At 35.6% G+C, this 17,670-nt stretch overlaps 3 protein-coding genes across 4 annotated transcripts; 1 reads left to right on the top strand and 2 right to left on the bottom strand.

The window, feature by feature from the left end:
- Positions 1–5,038: 5,038 nt before the first annotated feature.
- LOC137746458 (gibberellin 3-beta-dioxygenase 1-like) lies at positions 5,039–6,360 on the bottom strand. Its single transcript, XM_068486471.1, has 2 exons — positions 5,873–6,360; positions 5,039–5,633 (listed from the first exon to the last, which is right to left on the bottom strand). Exons 1-2 carry the CDS (start codon positions 6,358–6,360, stop codon positions 5,039–5,041), a joined length of 1,083 nt encoding a protein of 360 aa, XP_068342572.1.
- A 3,562-nt stretch (positions 6,361–9,922) lies between these two features.
- LOC137747441 (gibberellin 3-beta-dioxygenase 1-like) lies at positions 9,923–11,322 on the top strand. Its single transcript, XM_068487549.1, has 2 exons — positions 9,923–10,410; positions 10,672–11,322. The coding sequence occupies exons 1-2, from the start codon at positions 9,923–9,925 to the stop codon at positions 11,270–11,272; spliced, it is 1,089 nt and encodes a 362-aa protein (XP_068343650.1). The 3' UTR covers positions 11,273–11,322.
- Positions 11,323–11,337: 15 nt separating this feature from the next.
- LOC137747440 (uncharacterized) lies at positions 11,338–16,852 on the bottom strand. Of its 2 annotated transcripts, none has more exons than XM_068487548.1 (8): positions 16,637–16,852; positions 15,877–16,479; positions 14,969–15,069; positions 14,805–14,881; positions 14,546–14,615; positions 12,845–12,935; positions 12,705–12,767; positions 11,338–12,082 (listed from the first exon to the last, which is right to left on the bottom strand). In XM_068487548.1, the coding sequence occupies exons 1-8, from the start codon at positions 16,715–16,717 to the stop codon at positions 11,474–11,476; spliced, it is 1,695 nt and encodes a 564-aa protein (XP_068343649.1). In that variant the 5' UTR covers positions 16,718–16,852; the 3' UTR covers positions 11,338–11,473. The 2 variants fall into 2 exon arrangements, with proteins under 2 accessions (XP_068343649.1, XP_068343648.1); XM_068487547.1 differs by having other exon boundaries at positions 14,969–15,078.
- Positions 16,853–17,670: the final 818 nt, after the last annotated feature.

Genomic DNA, 17,670 nt, shown 5'->3' on the forward strand with positions numbered 1-17,670 from the left:
TTGCATAAGGAACCGGATAAGATTAATAATAAGAGGAGGATTCTCTACCCTCCTATTCTCATCCTCTTCAATCTCCTCCTCTCACACATTACTTTTTGTCTTATTATCTCTATAAAAAAAATCAATATAAAATGTTGACGTAACTTAATCGTAACCGTTCAAATAGAAGAGCATGGAAAGATAAAAAAATTAGAAGGTAGAGAATCCGTCTCCTTAATAATATGGATCTACTCATTTGGTGCTCTCCCGTATTAAGTAGCCACCGAATTGTTTAACCGGTTTCACTTACTTTGTACGGTGTATGCCCGCTTAATAATACTGTCCAAAAGACCTGTATTACTAGTTGGGTTTCCTTCTCTCGCGAACTCGTCTGCACATTTCAGTTGAAGAATTTGTTTGTGCCTTCCTGTTTCTTCTCCGACCCAACAAGAATTCTCTAGCTTTCCGACTGGCAAATTAAACCCAGCCCATGACATCCTGCCGACCAACACACCAAAAAAAGATCTTGAAATCCCTTGAACTTGACTGCTTCTGGCTACAATCGCGCCGCTCAGCAGTCTCGTCGTCTTTGTTTTCACACCCATGATGGCGGATCGATAATTGAGACAATTTCATCTGGATTTTGGGAGTAATTAATGAATTTTTTTTTTTGTTGTGAGGTAATTAAATTCAAAATCGGGAAATTTCATCTGAATTTTTTATTTCAATGGATTAGAAACCATGGAGAATTGGAGATCATGGAATCTGGTAGCAGTGATTGCGAGGAGAGGTGGAATTGAGCTTTTGATTTCAATGGTATGGTGGCAACGGTGAGTGCTGGGCCGCTGCCTGGTTTGGTTTCTTTCTCTTTTCTGGGTTTTCTGTCGGTGTGTAACAATTTTTTTAATTATTATTATTTAGTTATCTTCTTTTTTCTCCATTTTATCTTCCATGAGTTTTTGAAATTTGTCTTTTTTAACCTTTTTTTTTTTTCATTTATCATCAATTTTTTCTTTAAAAAATAATAATCTTCTTATCCGATGTAATATCAATACAGTATTAATAGTCTGATATTAGTCCGATACTATATCAAATGTTCGATTATTAGTTAGTACATTCTGAGTTGTCAAATGAGCTCTTAGGTACTTTTATTGCACCGAACTATCTTGAACTCAACTATCTTCAGAGACTAAATGGCTAAACAGATTTGAATTGAGCGGGCGCCGGGGGGGGGGGGGGGGGGGGGGGGGTGTGTGTTTCTCCCAAAATTCAAATTTTCTAAAATTATATCTGACCCAATCTAAAGCTACGCCAGTTGAATTGATCAGATTGAACGGTTTATCTGTCAATATGCCGGATCCCTAGTTGACCGTGTATAACACAAATATTCTCTTTTGTCAGTAAAAATGGTGATGTTCATAGATTAGGTATGGTTTTTCATTTTCTGAATAATTATTTAATGTTCTTGGAGGTGACCATGTACAACACAAATATTCCCTTCATTTGATGATTCTTTTCTTTTCCAAATAAGGTCCTTCATTTGATGATTATCCATTATAATTTTCTTTGTTCTTTTGTAAGATTGTGTTCTTTTTATCATGTGATGATTATATTCTTTTATCTGGCATGTGCATATTCTCGTCACTTTCTAGAAGTAGGAATAAGAGAGAGAAATGTGGAAATATATATAAAACACTCTTAATGTCACGTTTACGTTAAGTTAATTTTAATAAATAAAAAAAGTTGAATTAAATTCTGATTAGGATACCCCGTTGTTTATAAATATTGGAGAATAAAAAATATGGTGCGACTCAAATGAATTTTGAAATTCAACTCCAAAATTTGGAGGAATTGGATTCCCTTTAATTTGGTGGTAACTGAATTCCGGGTTATTTAAGAAATTGAAATGGATTTTTCCTTCCCATTATACCTCACTTATTTCTGAAATTTTACGGTTGCCATTTGCGTTAACCCAACACCAAATTATGTTCTCTCTTTAAAAAAAAAAAGTCAAAAAAAAAAAAAAAAATCAAAGAATCAAAGTTTTTCGTAAAGTTAAAATAAAATAAAGTTTTATTAAAAATAAATAAATAAATAATCAGCATATACAATAGATTGCTATAACATGAGCATTTTAGTAATCACATTGATTTAATTTCGATTCATGTGAATTAGTAAACACAGAAGTGAACGAAGAAGAAATCACTAGATCATGCCCTTCGAAATTCAATTGACTTGTTTCAAGGTTATTTCAAACATTTCAACTCTCCACCCTCCTTCAAGATATTTTACCTAAAATTTTCATAGAACTAGATTTAAATTAAAACAACTGAAAATTTGATATTACCCCTTGAAACTATATTTTCCTCTACTAAAACCATCTCCTTTTGTTTTCTTAAATAAAGCCCATTGACTACCCTCCAATTAAACAAATTCTTTAATTAAGTTTGACTTTTCAAATTGTGTATTTTTCGAATGCCTAAACTACCCCTATTAATACTTGGATGGGGTTTTTGGATCAGTTACTTGTTATATCCATTTAATTAATTTTATATATTTAACAAAATAATTCATGTCATTCATTGTATATTCAATGCATTAACTTTCAAATTGTTATAACGTGCCAATTGAAAAATAATAATACTAATTTCATAATTTTGTGCATTACATATATAAGTTAATTTAGCTACCAACACAACAATAAACATAAAACAGCTTCGGCTAATATTCCAATCCCTAATACACAAAACAAAAGCTATATGTTCCGCACAATTCTTACCTACAAAATAGTCTAATTTACCTATTACATCAAACCAAAATTTAAGGGTCTAGTTTACTTTCAAAATGGTCTAATTTACCTACATGATTTATGTGCATTAGATTAAAAGTTTATTTAATTGCCTACAAGCACAAACCCACAACATTCGAACATTATCTAATATCACTATTTTTTTTTTTTTTTGGAATAGGTAAATTAATTTAAATGTAGGTAAATTAGTATAATATTAATAAGTAGGTAAATTAGTATAATATTAATAAGTAGGTAAATTAATTTAAATGTAGGTAAATTAATATAATATTTTATAAGTAGGTAAATTAATTTAAATGTTGGTAAATTAGTATCATGTTTGTATGTAGGTAATTACATGATTCAAAATGCAGGTTTATTAGTATAATATTTTATAAGTAGGTAAATTAATTTGTATGTAGGTAATTACATAATTCAAACAATATTATTTTTTCCGTGCAAGATTGTCTTTCTCTTTTAAATTTGGTAAATTAATTTATATATGTTGCTAATATTTATGATACAAGAAAGGTAAAATATCCATATGGATTTAATTGCTCATCATAATTAGGATGAGTAATAAATTTATTGACCAAATTAGGATTCTATGGCATAAGTTGTAATTGTATTGTAATAGTTGGTCATATATTTGTCTACATGGTAGGCTATTTGAAATTTGGGTTTTATTTGAATGTTTAAATTTAGATGAGTTTTTATTTGAAAAATAGGAGTTTCAAGGGTCTATATCTAAAGAACCCTTAAAACAATACCCCTATCTTAATTTCTTCTCATATAGATATATAAACAACTAAAAAAAATTTAGGTTACTCTTGTGTTTATCCATATCATGTCGAGCGACAATTGAAGATCTAGTGAGTCCTGGGGTCGCAGACCATTCTCACAGCTCTCACGAGGTCATTCAATCGGTTTGTTTATCTGTTCATCCGTTCTGAGCTTCGATATTACTCCATCATCTCACATTGTGGGATAAACGACAGATTGAGCCACCCATACAACGAAGATATGAAGTTGTAGGGGTCTAAATGGAAAATGTTGTAGGGATCTAGTTATGAAAAGTAAAACCAAAAGCTTTCCTTCAAGTTTTATGACTCTGAATGATCAAGAAGGAATTGTCTAAATACAAAATAAAAACTGAAATTATCCTCCGCAAATTCCTTGTATGCAACTCTTTCTTTATATTTGGATCATAAAAAATACATGATATCATGCACACTGCATGGTTATCGTCATCTATGAAGAAAATAAAAACCTCATTAAAATGTTCTGATCATCTATCAAAAAATGTCTTTGGTACATATTTTGGAAACAAAGTGGTTTCAGGTGCGCTAACTCACTGAGCTATTCACAATATCGGCTTAGTGGGCTAAACATTTTAAGGTTGTTTCTATTGTAAAATTGAAGGGTGAATGTGTTAGTTACGTCTTTTGGATAATTAGGTATCGACTTTACTACAAATATGATAGTCATTAACATCATGTGAGTTGAATTTGAAATTTCTCACTTACAAATAAAATAGTACTAGTTGGTTTTCTGATTAGTTAAAATCCTTAATTTGTGCTTTTTACTTTTATTTTTGGATAAATTCCACACACCCAACACCAACTTTTTTATTTTTTTATTTTAAGAAAATGGTATATTCGTGAATCTAACGTCCTATTTGGTATAACGTTTTTTCATTAAAAATAAGCAACACATTGTTTGATAAAAATAAAATATCATGCTTATTTTAAAAATAATAAACTCTCCCAACAACTTTTAAAATGTCTTTATGTTACTTTTGAAAGATGCTTTCACAAATCAAATGAACTCTCGAATAAAGTCAATTTTGGATTAACCAGTGTAACTTTTGTTTTTTTTTTTTTCCGGTTGAAATCTCAGGTATAAGGTCAAAATCAAATATTGATTTTAGTCCCTTGACCATATGTCCCAGTCATATTTTAATTTTCTAGTAGTCTATTTTGGTTAATTTTCTAGTAGCCTATTTTGGTTAATTTTCATCGATCTTCCTTTAAGAGTTAATGGAAATCCAAATCTTACCCAAGGACTGAATCTAATTAACCTTTTATTCATTTGGGTACATAACCATTACAAGCTTCATATCGAAAACATACATGCATCCACCCCATTGAGCATATCTCAAATAGAGTTCTGCAACTTAAGATCTTTGAAAGCATGACAAGAAACAGATTAGAGGCAAAACCTCAATTATTTAATCCAAATAAAACTTGATAATTTAGATTTGCAAACCCATTACTTCATAAGAGGATCATAAAGCCGAAGTGATGGAAGTGCTTTGCCCTTGAGCTTTGCCTTGGTACTAATGTACTCATTCCAATTAGTGACCGGCGGGTAGAGGGGAGGGTGGCTTGGGCCAACAAGCTTTGCTAGGGGTGCGATTTTGACGGCTGCCGGCGGTCCATAATGGTAAACAAGTGATATACGGTGTTGTGCCCGTTTCACCAAGACCCGATGGAGGACACTCGAGTACAAACCGTTAGATAATATGCTCATGAGGTCACCAACATTGATCACCAGAGCACCGGGAACTGGTTGAATCGTGAACCAACCGGTGCCCTCCCGAAAAACTTGCAAGCCATCGATGTTGCTCTGGTGGACAATGGACACGAGGCTCGAATCAGTATGGGGAACAAGGCCTAGGGTCCGATCTGGATCCGGACAAGACGGGTAAGAGTTGAACTGGAAGACAGCAGATGCATTTTGATCATCACCTTTTGGACCATCCCATTCGACGTCGTCCTTGGATATTCCTAACGAGGCAAGCATTAGCCACATGAGCCTAGAGGCAAGCCTCTTGATCTCTCTCTCAAATTCTTCGGTAATGCAACTGAAAAAAGAGAGAATATTCAACGTTGGGTCAGTCAGTGCACCCGAATTAAGCAAGAACCACTTAAAAAAAGGGAAATTAAAAGGCGTATTGCTCTTTGGATATGCATACTTATTGACACATGATCTAATGGACGTACGTTTCATATACAATGATAGGACCCGTCTCTAAATAACAATCACTCTATAAATAACAAAGAGTAGTTAGTTGTACGTGTCATGAGTACTGTGATGGGGTACCAGAATTTGGTGTAATCTTGGGGCCAAAGTTGCGCATAATGTTCAAGTGGTGAACCAACAATAGTGAAGCACTCAGACCACTGCTGCTTGTCCCAAAAGGCAGCTATGAGATGGAAGCCGTAGCCGGAAATTTGACCCGGTGAGCGGGCAACTTTGAGCTTTTGTTGGGCTGGCAGGGAGAAAAGGCTTCGAGCAGCAGAATCCATGGCATGAACCAGAGACTGGGGGATGCCATGATTTGTGAGTTGGAAGACACCCCAAGTCTTGCATGCATGGCCTAACAGTTGAAGGGAATTTGGGTCATTCAGATCGACGACGGGGACGGAGTCCGACTCCAGGGAGGGATGCTCGTTGAGGGTTGTCCATGCATACGAATCTGGCAACTCATGTAATGAGTTGAAGTCATCAGGGACTTTGTCCAACACCACATTCACAGAGTTGCCTTCGTAGGCATCAGGGACAACTCCTGCACTTGCACTTGCAGGCATGGTAGAGAGAGAGAGAGAGAGAGAGAGAGAGAGAGAGAGAGTGAATATTTGTACTTGGGATGAAATTTGTTGCCCTTAGCTAGTGATGAATATATAGGCATTGTCAAAGCTTCTCAAACCCAGTAATTAACCCAACACATTTTTAGATCACATGGGTGTACCACATAATGCAACAAATGATATTATAATTAACATTAATGAAATAAACTCATTAATAACATGTATACATCACTTGCAACGTCAAATCTTACACCAATGTGATTTAGTATTTTTCAAAAATAAAAGGCGAAGACTGGTAGAAAAATAAGAGGAGTCATGTTCAACTTTATAAATTAAGTAAAATGTCAGGAAGACCACATTTTTGCAACATTTTTGTGTACCATTCTGATGTGGCAAATAATATGCATATGTCACGTCTATTAATGAATTTATTTATGGAGATATTGATTGTATGCATCACTTGCCACATAAGATGATATACGAATGTGGTATGAATTTGTGTTCAACCTAGCATTACTCATAAATTAAACCGTTGAATCTGATTTAATGAACTAAAACATTTAAATTGAGAGAAAATAATGAAACAAGAAAAGAAAAAAAAAACAGATTCATAAACAAAAGTGAGGTGCGTCTTCAATGCTACGTATCATTTAGTGTGTTTAAGGCATAAGATTTATCTCTACAACTAGTTAGACTTTCTATTTTTAATCTCGATCATTTACTTTATCATCTCATTTAATGTTACGTACTACTGAAGAAATTCCCATAAAAATGAGAGTGAGATATAAGAGAAGAGGATGAAAAAAGAGCCAAAATGATGACAAGTAACCGATAACACACAAAAATGAGTGAAATGAAGGATGAAAAATGTGAATGCACACACATTAACAATGTGGGAAAAGGATGAAAAATGTGAATGTGTGTTTAATGAATATCTTCAAAAGATGTGAAACTGATAGAAGAACAAAAGGAGACAAACGTGATCTCAATCCATAACTGAAACATTTTCTTCTGGATCGATTGTTTGTTTCTATGAACTTGAATATATACAGTGTCAAAATATATTAGAGGATTATCCATCCATGCACAAATGACAAATGAAAAATAAAAGAGAAACTTGCCACCGTAAAGTGGTAGATTGCTTTGGTGGTTAGAGTCTTTTTCTTCAATCTACATTATTTCAGGTTCAAACTCTCCTTCCCCTCTTTAGCGTGAACTGGTGTAAAATATTGATTGTAATTAAAAAAAAAATAGAAAACTTCATTTTAATCCTTGGCAAAGATGACTTTTAGATTAAAACCATGAGTAAGATCAAAATCTAATTTTAGTCCCTTGATACATTAATAACCTCATTTATTAATTATATTTTTATTTTTTTTAATTATTTCTCTTTTTCTTCCTAATTTTTAATGTTTTCATTTTATTTCATTATAATTTTCCTTTTCATTTCATTTATCGTAATATATTTTGTTGTAAACATTTAGATAAACTAATTTTTGTTATACAATACATTTCGATGTACTTTGTCCTTCATTTAGGTACATTAAATTCATTATAATACATTTCGGAGCATACATTTAGGTACACACATTTTAGTCAATACATTTCGATACAAACATTTAGGTACATTAATTCAATATAATACATTTCGGTACTAACATTTAGATACATTAATTGAGTCTTTCAAGTTTAAGAATGTTAAAATAAAATTAATAAATTAAAAAACTCTTTTTTGGTCAAAAAATAAATGACAATTTGTGTCACATCCCCGCCCGAGCGGGACCACTTCCCGGGCCCGACCCCACTACCGTAGCACGATATTGTCCCCTTTGGGCTTACCATTCCCTCACAGTTTTGTTTTTGGAAACTCACGAGCAACTTCCCAGTGGGTCACCCATCATGGGATTGCTCTAGCCCCCTTCTCGCTTAACTTCGGAGTTCCTACGGAACCCGAAGCCTGTGAACTCCCAAAAGGCCTCTTGCTAAGTATGGATGGGATATACATATAAGGATCACTCCCCTGGAGGATGTGGGATGTCACAATTCACCCCCCGCCCAACATCCTCGTCGGCACACACGTGACCAGGGTTAGGCTCTGATACCAAATTGTCACATCCTGGCCCAGGCGGGACCACTTTTCGGGCCCGACCCCACTACCGTAGCACGATATTGTCCGTTTTGGGCTTACCATTCCCTCACGGTTTTGTTTTTGTGAACTCATGAGCAACTTCCCAGTGGGTCACCCATCATGGGATTGCTCTAGCCCTCTTCTAGCTTAACTTCAGAGTTCCTACGGAACCCGAAGCCTGTGAGCTCCCAAAAGGCCTCGTGCTAAGTAGGGATGAGATATACATATAAGGATCACTCCTTTGGGCGATGTGAGATGTCACAATTTGTATGTTAATAAATTTAAATATTTAATGAGAGACATTAAATCAAATGCACATTAATTCTTTTGAATTAAGGACACATCAAGGGATTATTATCAATATGTAATCTAAAACCAGGTTTATTTTAAATTTCAATCTTATTGAAGGATTAAAGTTAAAAAAAAAAAAAAAAAAAAAAAAAAAAAAAAAAAAAAAAAAAAAAAAAAAAAAAACCTGGTGCCAGATTACATATTCAATTTAATTCGTTGAAGCGTACTTTTATCAAAATTTATATTCAATTTTTGTTATTTAATGTGTATTTTTATTTAATCTCTCCACATTAAATTTTAATTTTATTAATATGCACATATTTAGTTCTTTAATTATAAATGAACATAAATGAGAAAATATTAAAAGAAATTTGTGATACAAAAATATATAAATACATAAGTGTATAAAAATGATTGTGCCGAAATATATAAAATTAACTTTTTTGTACCTAAATATTTGTACCTACATGATTGTACCGAAATAGATTATAATGAACCTAAATGTATGCATCAAAATGTATTATATTGAATTAATGTACCTAAATATCAACACTAAAATGTATATACCAAAATGTACGTACCCAAATATAGTATATTGAATTAATGTACCTAAAAGTCAATACTCAAATGAGAACTATTAGGTTCGAATCTTGTGGATGATGAATTCGATACCACATTAAGTTGTCCATTGTGTAACTTAGCTGAACCCCCCTCGCCTTAGTGTAAAATATATCGTTGTATTTGAAAAAAAAACTCAAATGTGTGTACCAAAATGTACGTACCGAAATGCATATATATGCATTACAATATATTATGATAAATGAAGTGAAAATTAAATTTAAATGTAATTAATACATTAAAATAGGAATAAAAAGATAAATAAAACATCAAAATATAACTAATAAATGAGATGATTAAATGTACTAAGGACTAAAATTGGATTTTAATCTTACACAAGGTTGTAGTCTAAAACTCATCTTTTTTAAGGATTAAAATGAAATTTTCTAAAAAATAATAATATAAAAAAAAAAAAAAAAAAAACTTGCCACCATCTCTATATATATGCACACAATCCTCACTCTCTCACACAATCAATCCACCCCCACCCCCCCCCTCCCCCTCTCTCCAGTAGAACTATCTACTATGTCCAGTGGAAAACTCTCAGATGCATTCAAATCCCACCCTATCTTTCTCCACAAGCAACAGCCAGACGACTTCAGTTCATTGCAGGAATTGCCGGAGTCGTATGCATGGACGTCACAGCTGAACGAATATCCGTCTTTCGAATCATTATCTTGCTCAGAGTCTGTGCCGGTAATCGATCTCACCGACCCAAATGTCGTTGAACTCGTAGGACATGCATGCAAGACTTGGGGCATGTTCCAGGCCACAAACCATGGCGTCCCTCAAAAACTTGTTGACGACATGGAATCTACTGTTCGAAGCCTTTTCTCTCTGCCACCCCAACAAAAGCTCAAAGCAGCTCGATTGCCCGATGGCTTTTCCGGTTACGGTTTCCATCGCATATCTGCCTTTTGTGAAAAGCTTATGTGGTCTGAGAGCTTCACTACCGTTGGCTCACCACTTGAACATTTTCGCCAACTTTGGCCCCAAGATTACACCAAGTTCTGGTATGTACGCATGCATGCACGTATTACTCCAGCCACTAATAATTACATATACATTATTTAGATATACAAAACTAACAGATGTGCTTTACAATATGTCGTGTATTCGAGAATGTGTTAGCAATTAAGTGTCAGTTTTTTGTCTCTAAATTGCATATTTAAATATATATATATATATATATATATGTGTGTGTGTGTGTGTGTGTGTGTGTGTGTGTGTGTTGTGTTTTTGCTTTGAATGGTGTTTGATTTTTGTTTGGTCAGTTGTATTGCTGAAGAATATGAGAGAGAGATGAAAAGGCTTGCGGCTAGGTTGATGTGGCTAATGCTTGGCTCATTAGGCATATCCAAGGAAGACATCAAATGGGCGGGTCCAAGAGGTGAATTTGAAGATGCATCTGCAGTCCTACAATTCAACTCTTACCCGGCTTGTCCGGATCCGGATCGGACCATGGGTCTTGCCCAACATACTGATTCAACCCTGATTTCAATCGTCCACCAAAGCAGTAACGCCAGTGGCTTGCAAGTTTTCCGGCAGGGGGAGGAGGGCCGTGGGTGGCTTATGGTTCCACCAGTCCCTGGGGCTTTCGTGATCAATGTGGGTGACTTCATTCACATGTTATCAAACGGATTGTACCAGAACGTCCTTCACCGGGCAGTGGTGAACCGGAGCCAGCACCGTGTATCGGTTGCTTACTTATATGGTCCTTCGGAGAATGTTCAGGTCTCACCCCTCTCAAAATTACTTGGCCCGAGCTGTCCTCCGCTGTACCCGCCGCTCACTTGGAATGAGTACCTTGGAACCAAGGCAAAACTTCATAACAAGGCACTTGAATCACTCCGACTGTGTGCTCCTCTGAATTAGTTAGAGGATTTAATGAATGTAACCATATAACTACTTCGTCTTCCTTTGCTTACTTATCTGTAACAAAATAATAAAACTTCGATTTCTGCTACGTAAGAAATTAAAGATATAAATATTTCTTACATGCCTTTGACTTGCTATAATATTCATGAATTTAACGCACAAGGAAATATAATACATTTTGTACAAAAAGTAGAATTTCTAGTTTATGATTTCTTCCTCTTCCTCCCTAGGTCTCTCTGTTCCCTCTCCTTCACCATCATCTTCATCACCACTATCATCATAATTCCCGACATCGTTGTTATTTCCAGAATGATTGTTATAAACTCTTCCAACCATGGATTTATCGCTTCCCTTTAAAGCATCCTTCTCTGCAAGTGAGGACAACTTTTCAGCCACCTCTTCCTCACCCGCGCTTTCTTTAATTGCTACAGTAGGAAATTTCAAAGGTTTGTCAGGACAATCTTTGAAGAAAGAGTTTGTTACCATGAACCTAAACACCTGCAGGAGGTGGCTTCTGTCTCTCCTAATTTCTGCACTAAGAAGCTTCTGCAGCAAGGTTGGCTCCCTCTTGTTGAAAGAAGGGTTATTAGACGAATCCTTTTGATGTGATCTTTGCCTCTTTGAAAACCGATCCCTTCTATCATATTTTTCTCTCTTACCAAATTTGTTTGCTAGTCTCCCCTTCTTGGTCAATGATTCATTATCTTCTTTTACATGCCCTTGATTTGAATCTGCGAGGTAGTATGATGGTACTTCGGCAACTTCAACTCCCAACTCAGCCTGCTTTGTAAGAATATCCTTGAGTTGCTGCAACGAAGAATAAGAAAAACTATCAAATATAGGAAAGTGGTGGCAAAGATTTACTTCCTCAGTATCCGGAACATAGTAAAGGAAAACCAGTATATCACCTTCTGAAACATAAACATCAAGCATGATACCAGTAATAGAAGAATCTTAGTCTCTAGTAACTAGGTTCTGCATAACTTCCGACACTTTTGAATCTAATTTAAAGAAGATGGATGAAAAGATTTGGATTGATGGCATATAAACTCAGATCCTCACCCAGACAAAAAACTTAACGAAGAAAAGCTGTATCAAAGAGCTCTCATGACATGATCCAAAATTTCAGGTTTAATGTAATACCGGTGATCTCTTTGAGTAACAAATAGAAATATAAGCCACGATGCAGCTTATGGACAACAACAACAACAACAGAGCCTTTTCCCACTAAGCGGGGTTGGCTAACGATGCAGCTTATAGACATACTAACAAAATGCAAAAAGTTAACCAGAACTAGCTCAATTGGCCTAGGTGATAATGAGTTGAGCAAAAGTATTGCTCAGTCTTCTTCAATGATTAGTGTTCAAATAATCAGCGCGAGTGCACGCGCACGCACACAGAGAGATAGAGAGAGAAGTAACCGGCACACCTCTCGTCGAATGTTGGCCTCTCTTTCAATGACCTCTGAATTTATCATCTTTTCACTTATCTTCTGCAAGTGGCATTTTGATATTAGAAAATCTACATTTAGATGGAAAGAAAAAGCAGGCATGTCTCAGTCAGCCAAACCTTCTCTATGTTGGATTTTGATGGGTAGTGCTTCCTACGTTCTTCACGCCACCGCTCAATCTCTTGTTCCGTATATGACAAGGAAAGAGATCTTCTCATTTGGGACAGAAAGAAGGCGCATCCATATACATAAAAAGAGTGATAAGTTTCATTAAGAAACAGGACAGTGTGATCACTCAAAAGTCAAGATGTAAGGATTATGGATGCTGAGAATGTAAAGCTAATTCATGACTGTTAATTTTGCAATGTAAAGCACAAATACATATTACATTTTACTCCTATCTGTGAGTTTCTAGGTACCAAGCCCATAATTGTAAAAAGTTCTAAGACTTCGGGATTCACAGATGGCAGTTGCAGAAACACTCATCTTAAAATTAAAAATAAAGAGGAAGTTTCTTGTTATCTATCCTCTTTCTTGGAGAAACATTATGGTATCATCAATTTTGGGATTACATTAAAATGGTATTTTCAAAGTCTTTGGAACTACAGTCAAACTTTGGCCTTCATTGACAAAACCAGTCAAGTTTCAATACTAATGTTACTGTGCTGCAAGGAGGGTGAACAAGAGGGAGAAACAATAGGACCCAGTTGGTATTATTGATACAATAATTTTTTTTTTTTTTCTTTTTTTTTTTGAGCACTGCCAATTTGGCTGAGCTGGCTCAAAACTCAACTTGTTTAGCTAAAACATTTTTAGGTTGAGCCGTTTTAACTTCGAGTAGGCTTATTCTGGATAAAGGTTTGTAGGCCTGAAAAAAAAAAGGGACTAACGCATAAATCAGCCCAATTTAGGCCTCACACAGTATCTTCAAATAATTTTTCCATGCCGACCTCCCAAATACTGCTCTACATAAAGGGCATCTGATCGCTGAGGCTCGAAGGTTGGGCTGGGATCAGCTCAGGCCAAGGAAATTGTATCTTAGTGAAGCTCAAACACGCCACCAGCCTGCCAATTGAAAATCCTACATTTGACTACTCAACTACTCAAGCAAGCTATTATATTTTGTGACACTGTTGAACTACCATAGTAAAGTAAGGGCCTGTTTGTTAACACTTCCATTTTTGGTTCAGTTTTTATATTTGAGTAATAGGTAGTGAGGAAATGCAAGGAAGAAATAACGGACGGGGATGGGAGAGTGATGGGTAGGGAGGGATTGATGGATGAGGGATGAAATGTACAAGAAATGACCTACATGGAAAACCCAAAATTTAAACCTAAAAGCAATTCCAACTAGAAATTTAAACGCAAAAACAAAAGTGTTTCGAAATGAGCACTAAATAATTGAATATGATTATATCTAATGATGTTCTCAACTAATCCTCTTTGTCAAATTCCCCCAAGAGAAAAAGTTCACTACCACTAAAGACTTGGCGGCCTAAAGTTATGTTCCAAATGAAAAAAATAGCTCTTTGTTAGAGTTTATAATGCAATAAACTAAGCCAGAAACAGCCTCAAAAGATGTAGTTAACCCGCTTTGTTGAAAACCATCTTAACAGAGGGCCAGAGACAGGAATAATTTAATCAAGAGTATGTTGTTAAACTTATAAAAGAGTGTATAACTTAATCAAGAGTATGTTGTTAAACTAATAAAGGAGTAAAAGTATCTTCAAGACAGTCTACAAGCCCAATTGGTGAAATTCCAATTAGAGAAAACTCATAAATTCATTCAAAACTATATGATATGAGAGAGCAGAGGTTACCTCTTCCCTTGCTTGCCCTGGTTTGAAGAGTTGGCCAGAGCAAACTTTCCTTCGCTCTCATTTCTTAACCCTGCAATTTTGTGGACAGCGAGGAATGAACATCATGCTTACAAAAGGTATTCTGTACTTGAAAAAGTAACAGGAAATCATGGTTTATGGATTCTCTGCAACCCATCGAGTATGGACAATGACATTAAAGGAATAAACAGGAAAGATACTATATAAACTTGGTACTTGGTAGACAGGTATAAGTCCATACCTTTTCCTTTGTGCCCATTACGAAAAGTGAACTTTCCCTTTGCATTTTTCATATGATGTGACTGAGGATTCTGAAATCTACACAAACCATATTTATTAACAATCCCAAATCATTGGTCCAAATCTTCAGAAGTAAAAAAATGAAATGACACTAGTATGACCTACCCCCCTTGGTGATTCTTCTGATTTTTTGCAAAGTTTCTGCTTGGTGATTGTTTCCAATTGGAATTTGAATTGTAACCACCATTACTGTTTGAATTATTTCCCTGCAGAAGCTGACACCATTTTTATCAACCACAGCCAATGCATTTACTTCAAAGTAATATATATCTACTCTAGTTAGCAACTAACTGTTTTTAAGAAAATGTACTTCATAAAAAAAAAATGATGGAAAACTATCTATATCAGAGTTAACAGAAAAAAGAGCAGGACATTTTGACAGCCAAATGATGTATTTTCAAAAAGCATGGCCTTACTATATCAATATAATGCAACAACATTGTCCATCGAATCATAACCAACAATAAAGTGGCCTACTTATCAGTATATATAATTAACCATGGAGCACACACATATACATATACACAGACAAAGTTGATCTCGGAATTTACCATGCCCTTACAAAACATTACAAACTAAGTCTGTTACTAATCTTAAGAAGAAGAAACAAAAAAAAAGGGTCCATTTTATAACCATTTTGTTTTTAGTTTTTAGTTTTGATTTTTTATTTTTCTTTTCCAGCTAGAGATAAAGGAGAAATACATGGGTGCAATGACGGACATAGAAGGGTGGAGGAGGGATGGTGGAAGAGATGTAGAAGAAATGTATAAGGAAAGGTACACAAAATGAAAACTAAAACACAAAAATATCAAGATTTTGTTCTCATTCATTCTTCTTTAATTCTTCCCCTCTCTCCCACCAACCTTCTTTGTCCCTCCTTTTCCTCAAACACAATAACTGAAAACTAAAAACTAAAAATTATCAAACAGATAAATAAATGCAGCAATATTCATGTAATACATTTTGCCACAAAGACTATAAATTCAAATATCCGCAAGGCAAAACAAAGTTACCTGTGTCCCTTGCACTGGAGGTAGACCCAAGTTTTGCTGATTCTGGTTAGCTTGCTGGCCTGCCTGATTGGAATGCAGATTAGCCTGGTTATTTGCAAACAATGGGACATTTTGAGACATTGTGGCCCGAGGTGGTTGATTTGATCCCGGAAAAGCATAATTAGGACGGACTTGCGATGGATTTTGCATTTGCATTGGCACAAATTGATTCATGTTTTGCATTGAATTCGGCAAACAAAACTGCCCATACGGTAAACCCATATTCGGGTTCATCTGTTGCTGTAAATTTAACATGTTATGCCCAAATATCTGCCCAGGCACTTGAGATGACATCAATTGATTCACTTGCTGCACCAAATTGCAAAATTGCCCAACCGAGTTCATACCTTGCCCGTTACTTTGCGAACCAAAAAACCCAACATTCGGCTGACCCGGTTGAGATGTAGGGCCAACGGAACCGAACTGAGGCCTACCCAGATGGTTATTTTGCATAGGAAGAAGATTGTTTGGTAGATTCATGAAATTGGGTTGAGCTATCATGGAATTGTTAGTACTAAATTGGACTGGAATTTGGGGATTCCTGATGCCCAATTGAGGTTGCATCTGCATACGCATGGAACATTGCAACATATCAACAACAGATTAGATTCCGTAACCTCCTGCTACTTCTTAAACAAGCCATAAAAGCGAAAACCCAGAAAGCAGAAGCAGGTTGAAGTGAGTGAAAGCAGTTATATTTTGGAATGCAGGAGAAAATTACCTGGTGAGGAGGTGGAGCCGAGATACCCGTCGTGTGAGCTTGGTTGGAATGGCGAGGAAAGGAATTGTAGTGAGGTAACATTTTGCAGCGTCCAGACCGATACAGTGACTTCTGGGTAGTTTGAGGCAGTGGAGGAGGAGCTAGGGTTTAAGAAGGGTTTAGAGTGCCTCGTTGTTCGTTGTGTCGGGGGAGGGGGACAAAGATTTGGAGGATGGAGTGATTTGACAAAGCGAACAAGTCGGGCTTCTTTTGTTTCTTTTTCTAATTTTTACATATTGGGCCTGAAAATTTAAGCCCAAAAGGCTTCGGTTTCTTAAGCCCTTCTCACTCTTGTGCAAGGACACATCTCTACGAATATGGGTCATGATCGGAAGATTTACACCCACTTCACCCGGCCATTTATTTTCATAGTCCATCTATTTTCTAGGTCTTCGCTCATATGTCTACCAAAACTCATTCAAATTCGAAATATGATTGTTGGATTAAATGATATTCGTTTTAGTGTTTCTTTGCAAAATTGTATTCGTTCATTTTCTTCACTACAAATGAACGTCTTAATTCTAATTTTTTTGCAAGGATAATCTTTGAGTGATGAATTTAAACATAAACAATTCGGATCGTTGAAACAAATTATAGAGTAGTCCTACAAAAATGTATGTCAAAATGGTTGTCCCCTGATCCTTATCCTAATATAATATATAAGCTTCTATTTTAACTATGCTTCTTAGAACTCAATTTCGATCTCACTCTCCCCTGAAACTCAGATGTTGCCATTTTGCTCCCTAGAACTCAATTTCGATTCATTTTGCTCCCTGAAACTCAAAAGTCTCCGCTTTACTCCTTGAAACTCGATTTAGATCACACGTTGACCCCTGACACTCAAACATCGCCACTTAATTCCATGAAACCCAATATTCAATCCACTTTGGCTTATTTGTATGTATTTTGTTACATAACCGTTATATTTACTTAAGGGCAAAATTAAGTCATACTTATGGCTGATGTGGTGCAAGTATAAAACTCACATATCCAAT

Source organism: Pyrus communis, chromosome 10 (assembly GCF_963583255.1).
Source record: "Pyrus communis chromosome 10, drPyrComm1.1, whole genome shotgun sequence".
In the NCBI taxonomy this organism is placed as follows: Eukaryota; Viridiplantae; Streptophyta; class Magnoliopsida; order Rosales; family Rosaceae; genus Pyrus; species Pyrus communis.

Bases quoted from the DNA above. Each gene is read 5' to 3' on its own strand.
- LOC137746458 (XM_068486471.1), bottom strand. From the start codon at position 6,360: ATGCCTGCAAGTGCAAGTGCAGGAGTTGTCCCTGATGCCTACGAAGGC. The intron at 5,634-5,872 runs GTACCCCATCAC...CTCTTTTTTCAG, and splicing joins CAAGATTACACCAAATTCTG to TTGCATTACCGAAGAATTTG.
- LOC137747441 (XM_068487549.1), top strand. From the start codon at position 9,923: ATGTCCAGTGGAAAACTCTCAGATGCATTCAAATCCCACCCTATCTTT. The intron at 10,411-10,671 runs GTATGTACGCAT...TTGTTTGGTCAG, and splicing joins CAAGATTACACCAAGTTCTG to TTGTATTGCTGAAGAATATG.
- LOC137747440 (XM_068487547.1), bottom strand. From the start codon at position 16,717: ATGTTACCTCACTACAATTCCTTTCCTCGCCATTCCAACCAAGCTCAC. The intron at 16,480-16,636 runs GTAATTTTCTCC...ATGCGTATGCAG, and splicing joins CGGCTCCACCTCCTCACCAG to ATGCAACCTCAATTGGGCAT. The intron at 14,616-14,804 runs GTATGGACTTAT...ACAAAATTGCAG, and splicing joins TAATGGGCACAAAGGAAAAG to GGTTAAGAAATGAGAGCGAA.